A 20,999-nucleotide genomic window follows, 5' to 3' on the forward strand; every position below is an offset into this window, starting at 1 on the left:
CTGTGCCAAATTTTACATCATGACCCACCCTGGGGAAGTTTCACGCAATAATACTTACCTTGTAATGCTTAATTTATCTTAAAAAAAAAATGGGGCATGGGGCTCATTGAATTTATTCCCAACTGGCAACCTATAGTTTGAAAAATATGTCTTCCAACTCTCAGTCCCTTGTTTACTTTTGTCATAACAATGTATGAGTTTGATTATTTCATTACTTTGTTCTGCTTGTTTTTGTGTTTGTAAGCTTGCTGAAAACAGCATGTTAAATAATTCCCCAGCACCAGCAAAGTGCATAAAACATAGAAGTGTATAGTACATAACTGAAGAATGAATAGCTATTGTGATGTAATATAAAGTTTGCAGCCTCATCAAATGAGTTCATAATTTTAAGGCTGTGAGATGACATGATAAAGGTGAAAAGGATTAAAATTCCTGTCCCATCATTTATGTGATTGACTGACTCTTGTTTGGTTAATTAACTTGTCAGCTATAGTATGAAATTATTGATTCCATGTTTACCAAATTATTGCAAGACCTAATGACAATGATGACGATTGTTACTATTTTGGAGTACCTCGCTTGTACCATGCAGTGTTTTACTAAACTTTGCAGCTGTTGATAAGATGTAATGAGATAAAGTTAACAAAATGCTTCCTGTCGAGAACTATGAGGGGTCTGTGATAAGTTAAACATAATTCCATGATTGAGTACAAAAAACATGAGACTTATGGGTAAGAAAAGGATTTTATTTACAGCAATAACAATAATCAGACTCCATAGAAAATCTATATAAAGAGTAGCAACATTTCTTGTGATGGATCCCCAAGACTCTCTTCTTCCCATAAGACAAATAAATAGGGTCAGACAATACATACACAGGCAGTGTGCTTCCTTACTGGAGAGGAACCCTGAGTCTAATAATGGGCACTAAGCATATTCCCCTTTGCTCTAGAGTGAGACACTGTTTCTTCTACATCTGTTCTCTATACAAACATCCTTGAAGATCTTATTGCCTAACCATAACAAAAGGCAGTTTGTGTCTTGATGACAAGACATTCAAAAATATACGACAGTAATAGAGATTTGTGGTATGCATATAAGGTAAACAATAATACTGTCTCATTTAATCTTATCAATCATTCTATGATATTTGAAGTCTCTCCATTTTATCGATGCCTAAATCTTGGACTGTTGTCCGGGGTCAGTTAGAGGCGTAAATATACAAAAGTCTTCAGATGATTTTAGTAATCATCCAGGCTTGATAACCACCAACCAGGGATAACCTGGGAGCCAGGCTGATACCAGTATTTTCTAAAGATCCCTTGAGTCAAGCAGCAAAGTGAATTAAGAACATTGTGGAAGGTGCATAGGTTTAAATCCCACTGAATTCTGTAGGCTCATAAATTCTAGGTATTGCTTCCACAAAGTCTAAAAAATTATGTAGCTACCTTTAGACCTCTCATCGAATTAATATAGTGCTTAGGATTCTACTCGGTACATTGTATGCATTCATAAACATGTTACTGGCCAATAATAGTGAGTTCTTGTGCTCCTCAAGAATAAATGCAGACTCTAACCACAGCAGATGATGTTGAAGCTGAGATTTACTGTGACAAAAAGCTCCAGGGAGATCTCCAGCGTGAGTGTCTCCTATAGCTTAACACAAGAGATGACATTATTCTATATGTGGGAGGGAAAGGGAGGCGGTTTTGGAGCAACCTTGCAGAGGTAAAGTAGGACAACATGCTTCTTCATGTGCCATGTGTTCAGAAAATGGAGGGCAAATCCCATTCAGAGGCAGAGATCTTAGTATTATAATGAAATCAAGGTTGAAGGAAGTTCAGGGTTCTTCTCAAGAAGCACATGCCACGACTGGGTCCGACTGGTCTGACTGCAGGCCAGCAACTGTTCTGCTTTGTAGACACTGAACGGATGGCTAAAACAGAAATTACTCGGGACAGGGAGTTAAGCAATGATTTGCCATTAATTGTTAAGCAATTATTTATATGCGCTTTTGTTAGTGTTTTTGTTTGCAAAGACTCTGTGCAAAAGGGAGAGAAGCAAGCACATCCAAGAGGCTCCTCATCTCAAATATAGCCGTTATATTAGCATCTCTCAGAGGCCTTTTATGGGGAGAACCTAAGTATTAGCCCAAGTGAATGCTCTAGTCCCACATGAAGTTAGATAATGAGAAAGCTACATATCTAAACCATACTGCTTAATTTTCAATAGAAAGCCCTTAATAGTACTTTTATAAAGTTATCCTCTGATAAAAAAAAAATTTTCGTTTTTGAAAAAATAATCTGATTGTTGGAAAGTATTGATACTAAAAAAGTACAGAAACATTTTTAAACTAGATCAAATTATCATTATCATTGGTTGCTGTTTATATTATATATATATTTGCAGATATACAGGGAAAATAAAAGGAAAGGAAACTGGATCTGCATTTTATAAAAATTGGACTGTATGAAAGAAAAGAAACTAAAGAGCATTGAAAGAATTATTGATGAATTTCCTAAATGAGTCCTTGTAGTTAAGAAAAGAGATTATGAAGAATGTTACAGTTTGGAGTGTTTTTTAAAAAACGATGTTTCAAATTTAGAAATTATTAACCCCTTGATGGATTAGAACATATGTTGTCTCATATATTTTATGTTGAATTAGATAAGATGTGACTACTAATCCTTTTCTTAATGTGTGACTTAATTGGCTGGATTTCTTTATAAGTAGATTATAAAAAGGACTGTTGATGCTTTATTTTTTTTAACTTTGACTTTTAACTACTTTGTTTTATAAGAAATTATGACTTCCCAGATAAAAATAATCTTTCAAGAAGTTTGAGAGAAAATTGTGAGAATTTAACTGTAAGAAAATTGTGAAAAATTAGAATGTCAAAATAATATATTTAGAAATATCAAGAAGCTTCATGTTAGAAATAAAGGAGTAACAGCAGATTGTTTATTTCTGATTTTAATTTTTCTCATGACTGATAGCAAATGTATTCAACAATCCAATGTTATTGTAAAAATTTCCAGTTTTTCAGCCAAATTCTGCTAGGTACTACTTCCCTAAAATCTAAAAAATTATGTAGCTTACTTTAGACTTTTAAACAACTGAGCAGGTAAACATCAGTTTGTAGCTTTTCCAGTATATAAATTCAGTCCTATATAATATCCTCACTAAATTATTTGCCTAAATCAGATTGTGATTTTTATGACTAGGTAACAGGCTACAAAGTTAAATGTATTTATTTCATTCTGGAGTTTTCCTCATTGGGTGCTATTTTTGGAAATTTAGTAACTTTACCAGGGTCTCTTACTGTTGCACTTTCTGTATTATATTTTCCTAACATAGTAATTTATTTTAATCTGTAGATTGTTTTTTTAATTAAATAATTTAACAATGAGGTAAAATAAAGTACCATAAATAATGTTAAAATACCCTGGGTATTGTTTCCTGTTGCAAACTCTTCCTCACATAAGAGGTTTTTCATTAATCATGTTTGTGCTTGTCATTTTACATGGGGATACTGGATGTATCAATAAACAGTAATATTTTGCAAATTATTTTATATGTTATAATCAAACTGCAACTATCCTTCTGCAATTGGGTTTTTTGTTTGCCTCAACTTTTGTAAAACAATTTATAATGCTGCGAGGAAGTCTAATTTCATTTTACTGCTAAATGGTGTGCTATGGCAGTAATCTAGATAGAGACATTCTCCTGGTTTCTCTATATTGCATCCTATCTTCCATCTTCCTTGGTCACAACTCTGTTCCCAGCTGACACTCATGCAAACAGTTTCACATGTATGTCCATTTACTTGTTGTTAACAATACCTATCCTGTCTGAAACTTGCTGGTCCCAACCCTACTCAGCTAAAGTGTGATGGAATTAACACTGAAGAATGGCCGTTATTCAATGGTGAATGGAAGTTCCTGCTTCCTATTTCTGTGTGGACAATTCTGCTAGACATTGTATGTAATGTACTTTGTAGAAGGTACCATGGAAATTAAGCCCCCGTTACCTATAGCAATGACTTTGATGGTATAATCTTATATCAACTATTCCTCCTTCGTATTCATTCTACCACTGCTGCCCTTAGGAATAACTTCCCAAATAAACTATCTGCAAACAAGTCCTTCTCATCTGACCTGCTTTTAAGGAAGCCAAGATATATAAATACTTTAATTGTCCTTGGGTTTTACTGATTGATCTATTAGCTTCTAATAAGTGAGACCAAATCAGGAAACTGCTAAAAAAAGCTGCTCCTTTTTGCTTTAAAAGCCTAAATGTCTTGTCTTGCTATCATTTTTTAATTTTGTAACTTTGGGCTTTATGTTTGTATCCTTATGTATTTGCTACTAGAGAACCAATTTACCTTCCTGTCTGCTTTTTTGCTGCTCTTATTTTAATATTTTGGGGAGACCAATTACCCTAACATTAGATTATCTTGTTCCCCAATTTTTATTTTCTAGTTAACTTTTATATTTTTTAAAGATCTGTTACCTGATTACTTTAGCCTTTTTTTTTTAATTTTGTATTTTTATTAGTAGATTTTACCTTTTTTTTTTTTAAGATTTATTTTATTTTTATACAAGAGCCGGGGTACAGGCCAGATGTGCGGGAGGGTGAGAGGATTCACCAGAGGCAGAGCAGGGAACAGAACAGGCAGACTAACTGAAACATACTGCTGAGGGGAGCAGCGGGCGAGACAGGAGAGGTCTGCCATTACATGTGGGCTGTTCCATGACCGGCGGGGATTGCTGCGGACAGCTTCACAGTGCTGCGTTCAACCACCTGCCCCAGCAGGGAGGCCCTATTTTAGCCCTCTATGTCACATTTTTATTTTCAATTTACTTTCCTTTCTTGTTGTTTCTAAAGCTATAACAAGATGTTTGATCATCAATTTATTTGATATGTAGACTCCCTTTTAATCTCTTCCATTTTTTCCATCTTGTCTTTTAATTCTTGTTTATTATATTTACATTCCTAATAAGTTCCAATTTCTGTAGTACTTATAAGGAATGTTTTTTGTATCATTTGGTTATACTTTTTTTTAGACAGAGCTCTTTGATCTCCTGTATGGCACATTCCTCTGTGTGTGTGTGTGTGTGTGTGTGTGTCTCTGTCTGTGTGTGTCCTTTTCCTCCCTTCCCTCTGATCGTCCCCTTCTCCCTCTTACTCTTTTATTTGACTATTTGTCATGACTTCTTTTTAAATCTTGCTCATATTTGACAGCTTCGCCCAGACTTTGTTTCTTGCCCCAACTTTCTAGTTCTTCACACATTGTGTGGGTGACTTCTTCATTTTCCACAACAGATTTCTTCTTGACTCACCTCAGTTATGTGTTTGCTAAAATATTAATTCTGCAGCTTTTTACTAACTTTTATCTCTCCAGTTGGTTGTGGGTACACATTACTCTTAGGCTCTGACTTAGCATGTTAAATTTTTTATGACTAGCGCTGATATTTTTCCATCTCCCTGTAGAAGTTCCTCCTCTGATTGTTACTGCCCATGCAACACTGTGTCAAGGTTTGCTTCCTGTGATAGGGAAATGTATTGTGTTTCCAAAAATGTCACTCCCAAGTATGCCTTGTGAGGCCAACATTACCCTGATTCCAAAACTACACAAGAACATTGTGAAAAAGAAAACTATAGACCAATGTCTGATGAAAAAATCCTCAACAAAACCATAGCAAATCAAATTCAATAATATATTATAAAATTATACATCATGACTGTGATTTATACAGGGTTACAAGGATAATTCAACATATGCAAATCAATAAATGTAATATATCACATAAAAAGAAAGATAAAATATGATATCTAAATATTGATGCAGAAAAAGCACTTGACAAAATTCAACACCTATTTATGATTTTAAAAAATGAGTTTAAATGAAATATAAATTTGCTAACCTAGAATAATTCAGAGGGTACAGGGTGATTTCCTGACAAATGTATTAATAATTTGCCCCCCCCCTTTTTTTTTTGGTTTTTAGCTTTCTAGAGTGTTGGATCTTCCCCCAGAAAACTTGATCAAGTCAATATCTGCAGTTCCAATTTCAAAAAAAGAGTTAAGTATAATATATTTAATAACCTATAATGTGCCAAATGTCAGTATACCAAAAGAAAATTGTTACTCTAAAGATGGCTACTCTAATTTAGCTTTCATAAAGCTACAATTGTATGATAGATGAGGAAATTGTTTATTAGGTGATAAAAATTCTAAATAAATACAAGTTGATGGTGTTCCTAATTTCTTTGCATTATAAAATTCTGAAAGCGTTATACTTTCTTCTGATAAAATTGTCATTGTGGAGGAAGAACCTTACTGATTAGTTTTTGTTTTGCTACATGAGTAATTTTTTAACAGTAACAGCATCTTTTTCCTTTTTTAATGTCTATCTTTAGAGAAGAAGCTGATTTTCAGATTTCTGTGGATACTCTTTTGGAAAATAGCAGTAACCATTCAAGACTGAATATTCAAAATAAAGCAGTGAGACTGGCAGAGAAGGTACTTTGAGCACTATTATCTCTTTTTGATATTATAATAAATTTATCATTTCAAAGAAAAAACTACTCTGCAGTCTATCTTAGCCATCATAATGGGTTTAATAGCGTTTCTTTATTCAAGGTGCCTTGGGAAATACAATTTAAATTCATTTTAGCCATGTACTGTAAGGTTAGGGTGATATTTCAGATTAGTTATAAAGCATTCCTCTTGAGCTGACATTGTTCAATTTTTTGATTAACTACTTATAAGAGGACTAAAATGTTAATTAAATTTACAGATTGAAGTTGAATGGACTTCTGAATTTAGGAGAACAAGCTGATAAATTAGAGCAGTGGGTTGCAATTTTTAAAATGAGTTTCTGAGAAGATGAACATTAAAATATGAGAAGAAATGATTAGATGTAAATAGAGTCATGATTGCAGAGAAGTAGTAGTTAGATGATTTAATAACCCTCTTTCATTTCCAATTTCTCTGATGGGTTTGGTACCTAAAAGAGTAATTGAAAGGATTATAGAGAATGACCAAGTCTAAGTCGTTGGTGTAATACAATCAGAAAAGACAGATATTGGTTAAGATTTTTCTTAAATATAGGGTTATTACATGTGACAAAGAGGAGGTATCTGAGTACTCTAGAGAATTACAACAATGAAAGCCATACTCGTTAAAAAAGATGTTTAAAAAGTTAGTATGTTAGGGCCTCCCCTGGTGGCGCAGTGGTTGAGCACTGGGCTGCGAAGCTGCCCGCAGCCTCTGCAGCACCGGTTCGATCCCCAGCCACCGGGCGAGGGTCCCACATGGTGCGCAGACCTCTCCTGCCACCCGCTGCTCCCCTCAGCAGTGTACTTCGCCAGTCTGCCTGCTCTGTTCTCCCCTCTGGACCTCTGGTGAATTCTCTCACCCTTCTGCACTTCTGACTGTACCCAGTGCTTGTATAAATAAATAAATAAATCTTTAAAAAATAAATAAATACTGAGTTAGAGGTAAACTTTTTAAAAAAAAAGTTACTATGTTAAAGGAGCTTTGTATCTGGGTAAATATTTGATAAAAAAAAATTCCCCCCATAGATTTTTATCAAGAACTATCAGTAGTTGAATTATCCTAATTACAATATTTAGTCTCTCCCCTGTCTAGGTGAGGTTTTTTTTTTAAGAATTTTTTTTAAATGATTTATTTATTTATGCAGGCACTGGGGTACAAGACAGAGGCATGGGAGGGTGAGAGAATTCACCAGAAGAGACAGAGCAGGGAGCAGAACAGGCAGAAGGACCGAAATACGCTGCTGAGGGGAGCAGTGGGCTAGACAGGAGAGGTCTGCCGTGCCATGTGGGAATCTCCCTGGCCAGCTGGGAATCAAACTGGCACCGCAGAGGCTGCAGACAGCCTCACAGCGCTGCCCTCAACCTGCTGTGCCACCGGGGAGGCCCTATGTGAGTTCTTAAAGACTAATGACCTTTGGTGACAAAAGATTTCTGTTCAAGTTCCATGACTACATTAAGTGCTTTGAATATCTACTTGGTTAAAAATTTAAAGCATATTCATTTAAGGCAAAGCATTTAAATTATTTGTGTTTCACACATTGGTGCAAGTGTTTCAGTGTGGGTCCTGACAGAGTGTTCTATGAATCCTGAAAGCTAGGTGAGAGAAAAAGTGTTCATTACATGTCGAGCTGTGTGAAGTGGGGATAAAGTAATCTTCTCTATCTTTCTTTTTAGATGGAGAATTTGTGATGAGACAGTAGGTAAGAGGAAGAGAAAGACTCTGACTACAGAGTAGTATTCTAGTCAGAAAAAAACAACCCAGTACAGAATAACATTCTAGTCAGGAAAAGAAGAGAACATGAAGTGACTGAGAGATGACACACCTGCTGCCTTTGAAAGACAGTTTGGCTAGTGTTAGAAATAGAGATCTTATTGAACCTTTATTTATAACAGACTTATTTTGCTTCAATTGTTATCTTTTCAGCTAAAATGTGATACAGTCGTGAGTGAAATCAGCACTGGACAAGGGACTATTAATTTCAAAATAAACAGAGAACTTTTAACAAAGGTAAGAGCGGGTTATATTCGAAATAATGTATTTTCACTACTGTCTCAGCTTTAGCCACAGTGGTCTTCCTCCAGTTTATTCTGCCTCCTTTTGCCTCAAATCCTTAGAGTATTCTGATCCCTCTGCCTTCAGTGCCACCCAAGTTAATTCTTACTGACCAAATATTGATATTTCTTTGGCAGTGCCTTCCTGATCCCTTTATTTATATACTGCCATAGCACTGTATATCTGTCCTTTGCAGGCTTCTTGTACTTGCTATCATACATTCTTTTTATACGATTAGTTCCTATTGCCCTTTGAACTCTAATTCCGGTTAAAGTTTACATCATCTGTTTTTTCTCACTATTGGATTCACAGTCCTAGTACTGTGCCTGGTATATCATAGGTGTGCAATAACTGTTAAGTGAATTAATGGATTCTGTATTGAATACAAGAAAAGTACTGCTGGTTTCTTTTCCCTGGTAGCCTTTGATCAGGTGGTAGCATTCGATTTATGCAGAAGAAAGCATAAGATAGTGTCTTTGTTTAATAAAATAGCAAATATTAAAGCAAAAGAGGGGATTGATATAATAAGAATAGGAAAGACCACAGATAGAGAAAAATCAGGTTGACATGAAGGGGTTTGGAAATCTCATTAAAAAAACTGGATCCACTCAAGTGAGACCATGGACAGATAATCCTGGATAGGCAGTAATAGTGAGAGCTTTTGTTGCAAGATTAGTCTCAAATGAACTTTAAAATCTATCATAATACTTGCTTTTGTCTGTTATTAAAAAAAGAAAAAAGAATAGAAATACACACCAGTATTGGGTTGGTGGGGCTTAGTAAATGCTGCAGTCTTCAATTGAAAATAGCAATTAAAGCAAATTCCTAATACTATAGTTTCTTACCAAAATTACATAGTTTATAGGCATTGCCTATCAGCCTGTGATTCTTCTGAAGGAGAGCTAATGTTTCATACTTGTCTCAAGATCTCTAAATTTTTTTATTTTATCCTTTTTTAATTCCTATTCCAAGGTGAATTAGTTAACCAAAGCCAGTCACAAGGGCAAGGAAGAAATTTGTTTCAAGCATATTAAAAAGTATCTACAAACTTCTGGGCTCTTGGTGAACATTTTGTGTCAACTTAGCAAACCTGTGAGTCCACTTTACCTTTTTTAAATCAGCGATTCATTCTTTCAATTGCTGTCTCAATTTTAATGAAGTAGAAAAGCAGCTTGCTAAATGCTCTGCAAATTTCAGGCAACTAAGAGGCGGCAGTATTTTCCTTTTTTGTTTTCTCTGAAATAGGAAAATGTGCTATGAACAGATAAGAGTTTTTGCCCTTACACTTAGCTGAAAGATATGGTTCATATTTCAGGCATGATGTATGTTTATTTAATAAATTTAAAATTTCAATAACCATGCATTTTCATACTTTATTATAGTTTATTTTTTTATATTAAGTCTCTATTTTTTATTATAGTTTATAAACAATGAGGTTTTCCGTAGTTTAAGGATACCCATTAACTTGATCATTAAAAGTATTTCTAAATCCTTTTCAATTGACAACAGAGGGATAAAAGAGTTAGGTTTTGAACTACAACTATTTCTCACATGGAAATTCTTCTTTTATTATAGCTTTGATAATCTGAATTTAGTGTGATTTTTATTAAAGGAACAAGGAGATTGATTATAGTAGCCCTATTCAGTAACAGTAGCAAAGATACATTATAAGAATAGTGAGCTCCCTATCCTAAAAAGGAAGTGTTACATGTGCCTATCTTTTAAGTTATAGTTTTTTTTTTAAAGATTTATTTGTGCATACAAGAACTAGGGTACAGGCCAGAGATGTGGGGTGGGGGGTGAAATGATTCACCAGAGACAGAGTGGGGACCAGAACAGGCAGACCGACTGAAATACACTGCTGAGGGGAGCAGCAGGCATAACAGGAGAGGTCTGCTGCGTCATGTGGGTTGCTCCCTGGCCAGCCAGGGATCAAACTCGTGCTACAGAGGCTGCAAATTGCCTCATAGTGCGGTGCTTAACCCCTTGCGCCACCAGGGAAGCCCTAAGTTATAGTTTTTAAATGTTTTCTGAAAACCTAGTTTATTTATATCTTGCACCATTATTTTCAGGCCTTAAATGTTGGTCATCTGCATGTCTAATGAATTTTTCTGATCACATCAACATAAAAATTCAACCATCTTAGGGCTCATATAGGACTTTTATTTTTTCACTCTGAAGTTAAAGATTAATGTGTAGCTTATAATTTATAAAACTTGCTCTTCAAGCAGAGAATTGTGAATTTGTCATTTCTTACACATGTAGAAACTTAGGCTTGCATGAAATGTGTGTGTTCATGCATTGCAATTGAATTATTAGCTCTGGCAGCACCGAAGATGATTAAATGTTAATTTGAATCAAATCTCTAATAGTGTCTTAAAATCTCTTCATATAAATTAGTTCTCAAAGATAGAAGGGTCAAATGTGAGATTAAAGTTGATAAGAACTCCCAAGTCTGGGACTAAATAATAAAATTTTCCAAACTAGAAGATGATATGACCAACTTGTGCATCATGAAGAACTATTATTTTGGTACCAAACTTCCACCAGATGACTTTCAAGAGAAAATAACATAAAATAATAGTTAATTCAGTTCTGGGATAGGAAATAAAAGAAAACATGAGTGTAACCATGTCAAAAAGGCAAATAAAATCCTATGTTTTAGATGTTAGGTGTACTGTAGAGGTACTTAGTGGTTTTCTTTTTGTGCTGCCCTTGTTTGTTTTTAGGATCAAGGTAATGTTATACTCATAAAATGTGTTTGGGGACTTTCCAGCCTTTTTATTTATTTATTTATTTATTTACTTACTTACTTACTTACTTACTTACTTAGAAGAATTGGAGTTTAGGATAGGTATTAGGTCTTCTTTGAAGCCTTGGTAGAATTCACTAGAGAAACCATCTAGTCATGGGCTTTGATAGAAAATCTATAAGACTACCCAAAAAACTACTAGAAATAATAAATGGCAGGATAAATAAGTGGTAGGATACAAAATCAATAGACACAAATCAGTTGCATTTCTATATGCCAGCAATGAATCAGAAGAAAGAAAAATGAAAAATCAGTTTCATTTATAGTCACACCAAAAAGAATGAAATGTCTGAGTGTAAGCCTAACAAAGAAAGCAAAAGACCTAGATATTGAAAACTACAATACACTGTTAAAGAAATGAAAGAAGTCAAAAAGAAATGGGAAAGATATCCCTTATTCTTGAATTGGAAGACTAAACATTAAAATGGCCATGTTACCTAAAGCACTTTGCAGGTTCAGTACCTGCTAAATCCCAATGAATTTTTTCAAGGAAACAGAACAAATTTTAAAACTTGTGTGGAGCCACAAAATTCCCCAAACCTTCCTAGGAGAAAGGAAGAAAAATATCACACTCCATAACTTCAAGCTATATTACACAACAACATTAACCAAAACAGTATGGTATTGGAACAAAAACAGAAACACCAACCAATGGAATAGACTAGAAATCCCAGAAATAAACTCACAAAAATATGGCCAATTAATCTTTCACACAGGAGCCACAACTATACAATGAAAAAAGGAAAGCCTCTTTAACAATTGGTGTTAAGAAATATGGACAGCCACATGCAAAAAAAAAAAAAAAAAGAAATTAGGCCCTTTCTTAATCACATACACAAAAATGTACCTTCTAACAAATTTGTACAGAATTTTAAAAAAGTAAGGTTGATATGCATGTAAAACAAAAGTCAAACCAGTAAATGAAAAATCTTTTGAATGGTAGGGTATCATTGAAGAGTTAAAATAAAATGTAGACTTGATTAAATGTATATTATATGAGAAGATAAGTGTCATTATTTTGTTGTACTTGTTTTTGTAGTTAGCTGACAGATAATGAGGGTATAAGCCAGGACAGAGGCGTATCACATTCATGAGATAGCATGTGCAGGGCATGGTGATTAGTAAGTGATTGGTTATGGAGGTTGAGGGAAAGGGGAAAATTTTAGAAACTCTTAAGCTTCTGACCTGGTTAGCTAGGTGATTAGGGCCGAAATTCATGGAAATAGAGAATGTAGAAGGAAGAGAAGTATATTCCATTTGAAGTGCCTCTGGGAGATGTTCAATCCTGACTTGGATGTATTAGTCTATAACACAGATGAGATTCTATTAGGTAAATAATAGTTGAAGTCTTAGCACTTGACACCTAGGTGAAGTGTAAAGTAAGGAGCTAGAAGCAAGAACGGAGCACAGGGTGTGGGGAATGGGAGGCAGGCACTGCAAGAGGAGCCTGCAAAGGAAACTAAGACACAACAATCAGTAGAGTGTTGTTGTTATAACCAAGGAAGAAGGATAGTTGGAAGAAGAAGAGGGGTGTGGAATTGGTAGACCTCAACTGTAGAATAATCTGTTTGAATTCTCAACATTTACCTTCCCACTTGCAATATTATCACCCCTAGCCTTGAAATAATTAACGTGTATTGGGCCTCTAGTACATGACAGACACTACTTAATGTCTGCATATTGATTTTTTTCTCTGTCCTACTGCAGTGTGAATGAAGAAAGTATTGTTTTCTCTGTGTCCTTGGGCAAACTCTGTAAATGTTAGTTTTTTGCATCTATTAAATGGAAAATGCCCATCAGTAAGATTGTGACCAAAAAAACAGAAACACCCTAACTTGAATCTTACAGTCTATAGGTGCTTCTTAAATGTTGGAGTATATTCTTTGTGGCCTTCTCTTACCTTCTATGCCTTTTCCATTTAGTGAGCATCTTAACCAACTTTTATGATAGTAAAATTCTTCACTTCAACTATGTTTTTGGTCTCAAAATCCACTTTGTGGAGCAACACCAATATAAGAGTCAGTAAAACTCTTTAACAGTGATTTCAAAACTCTATGCTAAAAAAATTAATTTGTGCATGAATGTGTCATCACTAGTAGCAAAAAAAAAGGTATGAATTTTGTGAACTCTGCAGTATTTCTGTGTTAACTGAAAATTAATCTCAGATATGTCAATGCTTGGGTAGTTTCTGAGAACTCTTATTGTTTTTTCTTTCTGTAATTTACAGGCATTTGAATTCAAATTTTTTGTTTGTTTTCTACCACTACTTGTAATCGTTCATGTCACTAAAGTAGCAGTAGTACTGGTCGTTGGCACATCAACTGTAGAGTGAAAAAAAATTTTGCTACCTGATTTTTTAATTTATTTTTGCATAGAAGGACTGGAGTGTGGGCCAGAGGTGGGTGGTGGTGAGAGGATTCACCAGAGACAGAGTGGGGAGCAGAACAGGCAAATCTACAGAAATACACAGCTAAGGGGACCAGTGGACGAGACAGGAGAGGTCTGCTGCGCCATGTGGGTTAGCTCCCTGGCTGGGAGGGCTTGGGATTGAGCTCTGGCCATTGTGGTGGTAGTGCTGAGACTTAACCCGTAGGCCACCAGGGAGGCCTTTTGCTACCTGATTTTATAGTATTACCTTGGGAGAGTTACCTAAAACCTCTCTACTTTTTCTTCATTTGTAAAATTGAAACTCACCTCTTAGGATTCTTGTGAATCCTAAGGATTAAATGACTTAATATATATGAAATGGTTCGAAGAGCTCTTGGCACATAGTATGCATTCAATAATTATTAGATGCGGGCCTCCCCGGTGGCGCAGCGGTTGAGCGCTGGGTTGCAAAGCTGCCCGCAGCCTCTGCAGCGCCAGTTTGATCCCCGGCTGCTCCCCGGCCACTGGAGGAGGTCCCACATGGCGGCAGACCTCTCCTGCCGCCCACTGCTCCCCTCAGCAGTGTACTTTGGTCCTTCTGCCTGCTCTGCTCCCTGCTCTGGCTCTGGTGAATTCTCTCACCCTCCTGCGCTTCTGATTGTACCCAGTGCTTGTATAAATAAATAAATCTAAAAAAAAAAAAAAATTATTGGATGCTACTTATGGTTTTCTGTTACTATTTGCTGTGGAATTTTTGGCAGTTACTTAACCTCACTAAACTTTAGTTTTTTTACTCACCTATAATAAATCTAAATCATTGGTTACTGTATAGATGAATAGACATGACATTCAGAAGAACATGGACCCACTCCTCCACGTAGATGTTAACTAATGTTAGTTATTACTGCCCTCACTGGCATTAGCAACCAAAGGTGGTGCCATTGACAACGCTATAAAATTCTCAGTTCCATTAAATTAGAACAAGCACATTAGCAGTATTTAGTTCCCACTAACAAGATAATTAAGAAAATTGCACTTTTTTTCCCTATCATTAAATCCTATGTCTTTTACTTTTTCAGACAGTGCTACAACAGGTAATCCAAGATGGTTCAAGTTATGGATTAGAAAGTGAACTTTTCTCTGGTCTTCCCCCGAAGAAGATTGTGGTTGAATTCAGGTGAGTACCTGACCACTTTGTGTTGGTTAATTGAGTTAGTGGACAGGCTAGGTGTTTCACCATTGTCATCTGGGATCTTATGAAACTGTATGTGGAAAAAATTGAAAACCATTGAAATTACATTTCCTTAAAATCATTAAACCATGAATTAAAATTTTAGACTCCAATAAAAAATAGCTATTTTTTTTTTTTAATTAAGTCAGTTACTTTTTGGAGGAGCTAGTTTTTCATTTTAGTAGACTCTAAGGCAGAGATAATAGTTCTACCATTTTAAGAATTTTATTATAATTTGATTACCAGAGAACAAAGCCTTGTACTATTTATAATATGTACATTTTTTACTTACCAGGAAATGACTTGAAGTTGTAATATGCTTCTAAATTGTCTTTTAATAACTTAGGATAGTCAGAAGAGTGGATTTTATGGATTTCACATTTGTGCTATCTCTGCTAGTCATTTATCTTCTTAGAAATAGCAGTCCCCAAAAAAAAAGGCAGTCTCTCTGAGTAAACTCATTAGTTTATGATAAAGACTGCTGAGTTAGTCTCTTATCTATAAACTAAGAATAAAATGGCTTGCTTTCTTACAAGATTGAGGAAAATACTAATTTATCTATTTTTAATATTGCAAAACTTAGGAAATTTTCAAACATACACAAACAGAATAGTACAGTGTGTTTAAGTACAATAGATCCATCGCTCATACTCATGAGTATTAAATTAGTTAATGCATATAAAGTGCATAAGACTATGCCTGTGGAATATAGTGTTCTAGAAGTATTTGCTATTGTTAAATTATTAAATTTAGTTTCTTAGGAACACACAGGAGTGGGAGTGATTAATGTATTAATTTTGGAGTGGTGGATCAATTTTCTATTTTAATTTCTGATACAGTAATTGAGAGACATTAGCTATATATATATATATATATATATACACACACACACACACACACACACACAATTTCTTTGGAGTTCTCAATTTTTAAGAAGATAAAGGATTTGAGAACTGGTACACTAAGCTTAATTCCCAATAAAGTATGCTGTTTGTGTCAAAACAATATCTCTGAATTTCTTCATGTTTTTATCATCGTTAAGTGTATCTTCCTATGTGTGCCTCATGAATCACAGAAACCGTCTCACTGAAGGTGATTGTTTATGAACTTTAACTTTGCTCTAAATTTCAAATTTTTAACTTACCTTTCCCCAAATTGCCAAAGGCCTTTGTCCCCAATTGTGTTAAACTATGGAGGCATGACCTAATTAATTTTAGGACACTTGTTCTTAGAACAGAAAAATAACTTTTATAATTATTTGCAGTTCACCTAATATTGCCAAAAAATTTCATGTTGGACATTTGCGTTCCACTATCATAGGTAAGTGTTGTTAGTTTTGCAAAAATTATGAAACATGTCTTTGGAGCATTATGTGGTAATACATATGATAATGGTTTAATGCTTAATAACAAAGGGACAGAAACCTTTGGAATTTATATGAGCTTGATGTAATTAATATCTACATGAACTGGGGGGATTGATTTAGAAATAAATTTGTTTCAAATCCAAAAGATTAACTCAGAAACCAGTTTTAGCTTGTATGCATTTATGATTCTGTTAAAAAATATGTATGCATATGGAGAGCTGAAAGACTCGAAACTGAAAAATAACTATGTGGGAATTAGTAATCTCACCCAAATTTTGGCTCATCTCTTTTGTTCTGAAAACAAAACTCATTCATGTGAGTAACTGAGTATAGTATTCAGGACTAGAAATTCAAGCAAAGCTATTTAGTAAGGAGAAATTACTATACTACTTCATAATTTAAAAGTTGTACTTAGAATTGTATAATATTAGAATTAGAAGAGAATTTAGAGTTTGTCTTATCTGTCTTCCATTATAGAAATCTGTCTATTACATGTTTAAGAAGTCATTTAACCCTTTCTTGAATGCACTGGAGAAATCAGGGCCTCCCTGGTGGCAGAAGGGGTTAAGTCTCAGCACTATCAAACTATTGCCAGGCACCGCAGCATGAGTTCGATCCCCGGCCAGGACGGTGACCCACATGGCGCAGTAGACCTCTCCTGACTCACTTGCTGCTCCTCTCAACAGTGTATTTCAGTAGATCTGCCTGTTCTGCTCCCCACTCTGTCTCTGGTGAATCCTCTCACTCCCTGCACCTCTGGCCTATACCCCAGTTCTTGTATGCATAAGTAAAACAAATCTTTAAAAGAAAAAAAAAGAACTGGAGAAATCAGCCCTTTGTGGCATAGATTATTATTGAACTTCAGTCAATGTTCATTGTTAGAAAGTTCTCACCATTTTAAGAGAAAAAAAATGAAAGGACTGAATGAAAAGTATAAGAAATGTACTCTGTCCTTTATCATTAGTGTTGTGTGCAAAAATGTTCTTCCAGTCAGTGGGGTTTCTCTTTGTTTTGGTTATTGTTTCTTTTGCTGTGCAGAAGCTCTTTAATTTGATGTAGTCCCAGCTGTTTATCTTTGCCTTCACTATCACTGCTTTTGGTGATGTGTCTGTAAAGATGTCTTTGATGTGCAAATCACGTAGTGTTTCGCCTATATTTCTTTCTATGTATTTTATGGTTTCAGGTCTTATGTCTAGTTCTTTAATCCATTTTGAGTTGGTTTTTGTGCATGGTGTGAGGTAGTAGTTGAGCTTCTTTCTTTTGCATGTAGCAACCCAGTTTTCCCAGCACCATTTATTGAACAAACTTTCTTTGCTCCAGTGCATATTCTTTGCTCCTTTGTCAAAGATTAGTTGACCATAAATCTGTGGGTTTATTTCTGGATTTTCTGTTTGATTCCATTGATCTGTGTGTCTGTTCTTGTTCCAATACCAGGCAGTTTTGATGATTATGGCTTTGTAGTATAGTTTGAAGTCTGGAAGTGTGATGCCTCCATTCCCTTCCCTTCTACATATACACAATGGAATATTACTCAGCAATCAAAAAAGATAAACACATGCATTTTGCAACAACATGGATGGAGCTAGAAGGGATCATGTCAGCGAAATAAGTCAGAAAGAAAAAGAAAAATACTGGATGGTCTCACTTATAGCAGGAATTTAGAAAACCTAAATAAGAGACCAGGAAAAAGACTAATCAATGCAAAGTAATAATCAAAATCAACAAGCAACTATAAACCAGAGACACACTTTTGGGGGGGTGGATTAGGGAGGGGCAGGGAGAGGAAGAATTAGAGTCAAAATAAGGGGGGTGTGCAATTGTATGGGGAATATAACCAAAATGAAAATGAATACATTGTGCAAAGATGAAAAATGATGTAAAAATTATATAAAATATTAAAAAAAAAAGAAATGTACTCTGTAAGAAATACTGAATAGGTCAGAGTAAATGATGCATAAAGCAAAAATTGCTTAACAGTTGTTAAGGGAAATATTTGGACCTAGAAGAAGTAATATTTCTTGAGAAATGAGTTTTCATGTATTGTCTCAATTAGTTTCACACAACAACCTTGTTAGCTAAGTTTTGTGAACTCTTATCTATGAAAGAGAAAACTCAGGATACCAAAAGTAACTATCCCAAAGTCATTTGGTTGGATTACTAAGAAAAAGTAGGAATACATTCTGAGTAACAGCTGGAGAAGGTGGTTTCTGTTGTTGGGACTATATAAATTGTGAAAGTCTGTAAGTGAGGAAGCTGGAAAAGAAGTAGCTGCAGCAATTAGTCAGCTGTGTGTATTGATGAAGGAGTATTAGCAGAAAACTAGATCCACATTAGTAAAAGCGGAAAGGACCTATTACAGAATATTAAAATTTACAGAGTTGTTGGGAGTGCCAAAAAATGTTTGGCTTAAGCAGATGTAAATGACTCCCAAGACGATGTCATAGAATTCAATTACCAAGGGAGCACCTGCCTTTTCTGCTATCACTTCTGCTGTTCTAGAACCAAGTTGCCACCACCACAGTCAGGAAACTGCCACTACTGCAGCCATACCAACTAGAATATAAACTAGCAAAACGGGCAGCCCCGTAATCTTTCAGTTTCCTTGGGCATCACAGGTCAAGATCACAAGGGCCTCTTATTAGTGAAGACATAAAACAGAAAAGCTCCACAACTTGTCAGGAAAAAAAATAGAAGTAGCTTCCCTTTTAAATCTCACACAACGTCTAAATGATTTCTAAAACCCCAAACTGCAAGAGATTGTGAGTAATGTAATTTTTAGGTTTCTTATTAATTTCTGAGATTGTTATTTTCTGTCCTTGGTGTTGAATTGGAATAACAGTTACTCTATCGTGTGTTCCCAAACTGCCTTTGATATTGATGAAAATTCTGTTCTTGTAAAAATTGTGAGATTGTTTAGGATAACTGTCCCCTGAATAATTCCTTGCTCCCTTCCCATAACATAGATGAAAACACAACAATGTTTTTAACTAAAAAAACTAAATTGGTAAATTTTGCCAAACATGTTTTCAGTGTTATGCTTTGATTATAGACAAGCACATGATTCTTTTGCCAAAATGGATAACAAGATTGAGAAACTGTATTTTATTGATTATTAGGAAATTTTATAGCGAATCTCAAAGAAGCTTTAGGACATCAAGTAACAAGAGTGAATTACCTTGGAGATTGGGGCATGCAGTTTGGTAAGTAAGTTTCAGATTCTATTTTTCATTTCATTGATAAGTTATTTTGTTACTTGATCATCTGGATAGAATATAGGCAGAATCCCATTGGATGAAGTAATGCCTCCTATTTAAATCTTGTACTTGACTAATAGAGTAATTCTCACTACATTAGTGAGTTTGGAGGGAGGAAATGTCACACAGAGCAGCCCTGATAAATGCAGGCTTTTTTGATTTTGTTAAAAAGAAGTAGGAAGAGCGGGGATGGAAACAAAGTGGGGAGGAGGCCCAGTGGTCTAGGGTAAAGGACTATGAGTGTTTTCATGATGGTTGTGGTGTGATGACATCCCCTAAATCATCTACAGTGTTGTAAACCAGTCTTACCTCCATCTAGAAAATAATAGTAATAGTAAAGAAAAATAGCTCATGTTTGTTAGTTAAATATAGGTGTATACAGAGAAGAAGTAAGTCTGACTATGTATACCATTCCCACCACAGTGCTGCCATTTTTATAATTGGTGAAGTCTAGCAAGTCTAACCTGCTTGGGCCATCTTTCTTAAAGTGGATTTGTTCTTACACTCTGGAACAGTAACAGAGGAGTAAACGAAGTGGTATACTTGGGCTTTCTTCTAAGATTGTACAGTGACAGGAGCCAAAAAGGAAAGAGGAGTGAGATTCTAAACAGTTCAGTGCAACAAATGATCTCAACTGTTGTGACTTTATTGAGAATCATTTCTACCTCATACAAACCAATAATCCAAGTTTGAAAAGGCAAGACAAATGAAGTTGCTGTGATTGTGAAGAACTGGCATGTAAAATGTAAATTTTTTAGCATCTTTGGCAGCTATGTATATATTAAGTGCTGACCTAGCATCATCTGTCAGTGGACTGTGGATACGTTGGTTGCTTATACTTTCAAAACACCAGTAACAATATAAACCAATGTTATGTAAATTTGAAAATAACAATAAATTAAAAAGTAAATTTAAATATAAAGCATTCATTGACACACAGCCACACCCTTGCCCATCACCATGTTCTTAGCTCTCAGCTTTATTCAGATACACTGTTTTTCTCCCCTGCAAGATGATACATTCCTTGAAGAATAGGCAGTGTCTTAATTTTGTGTCTATAGTGCTTGCCATATAGGAGGTGCTCCAAATGATGAATGAATCCATCACAGGGAGTATTTTACAATACTAACTCAAATGGAAGAATACAAAATATTTTAATTCTATAAAGTGCAGCATGCACTGCTAGTTCTAAAATTTGCTAATACTGTTCTGTTCCATATCTAGTGAAATGAAAAAAAAAAAATTTCCAAAAGACCAATTTATCATGACCTTTGCTGAATATTATTCAAAAATCTGAAAAGAGGGTAGAATTTGAACCTGTTAACCGTACCTTTACTATTTACTGATGAGGAA

At 35.1% G+C, this 20,999-nt stretch overlaps 1 protein-coding gene across 4 annotated transcripts in view; it reads left to right on the forward strand.

The window, feature by feature from the left end:
* The window catches only part of RARS2 (arginyl-tRNA synthetase 2, mitochondrial), a gene marked incomplete at its 5' end in the record, with an annotated part of 51,541 nt that overhangs the window by 4,662 nt on the left and 25,880 nt on the right, over nucleotides 1-20,999 (forward strand). For 2 of the 4 annotated variants that reach the window (XM_084228533.1, XM_084228532.1), the window contains 6 exons: nucleotides 6,011-6,084; nucleotides 6,423-6,525; nucleotides 8,488-8,571; nucleotides 14,875-14,972; nucleotides 16,291-16,346; nucleotides 19,509-19,592. In XM_084228533.1, the coding sequence (XP_084084659.1) occupies nucleotides 6,011-6,084; nucleotides 6,423-6,525; nucleotides 8,488-8,571; nucleotides 14,875-14,972; nucleotides 16,291-16,346; nucleotides 19,509-19,592 (499 nt within the window). Of the gene's footprint in view, nucleotides 1-6,010; nucleotides 6,090-6,422; nucleotides 6,526-8,487; nucleotides 8,572-14,874; nucleotides 14,973-16,263; nucleotides 16,347-19,508; nucleotides 19,593-20,999 lie in introns of all 4 variants that reach the window. The other 2 variants (XM_084228531.1, XM_084228530.1) reach the window with 2 other exon arrangements.

The sequence above is a fragment of the Talpa europaea genome (genome assembly GCF_964194135.1).
Source record: "Talpa europaea genome assembly, chromosome: 2".
Classification (NCBI taxonomy): domain Eukaryota; kingdom Metazoa; phylum Chordata; class Mammalia; order Eulipotyphla; family Talpidae; genus Talpa; species Talpa europaea.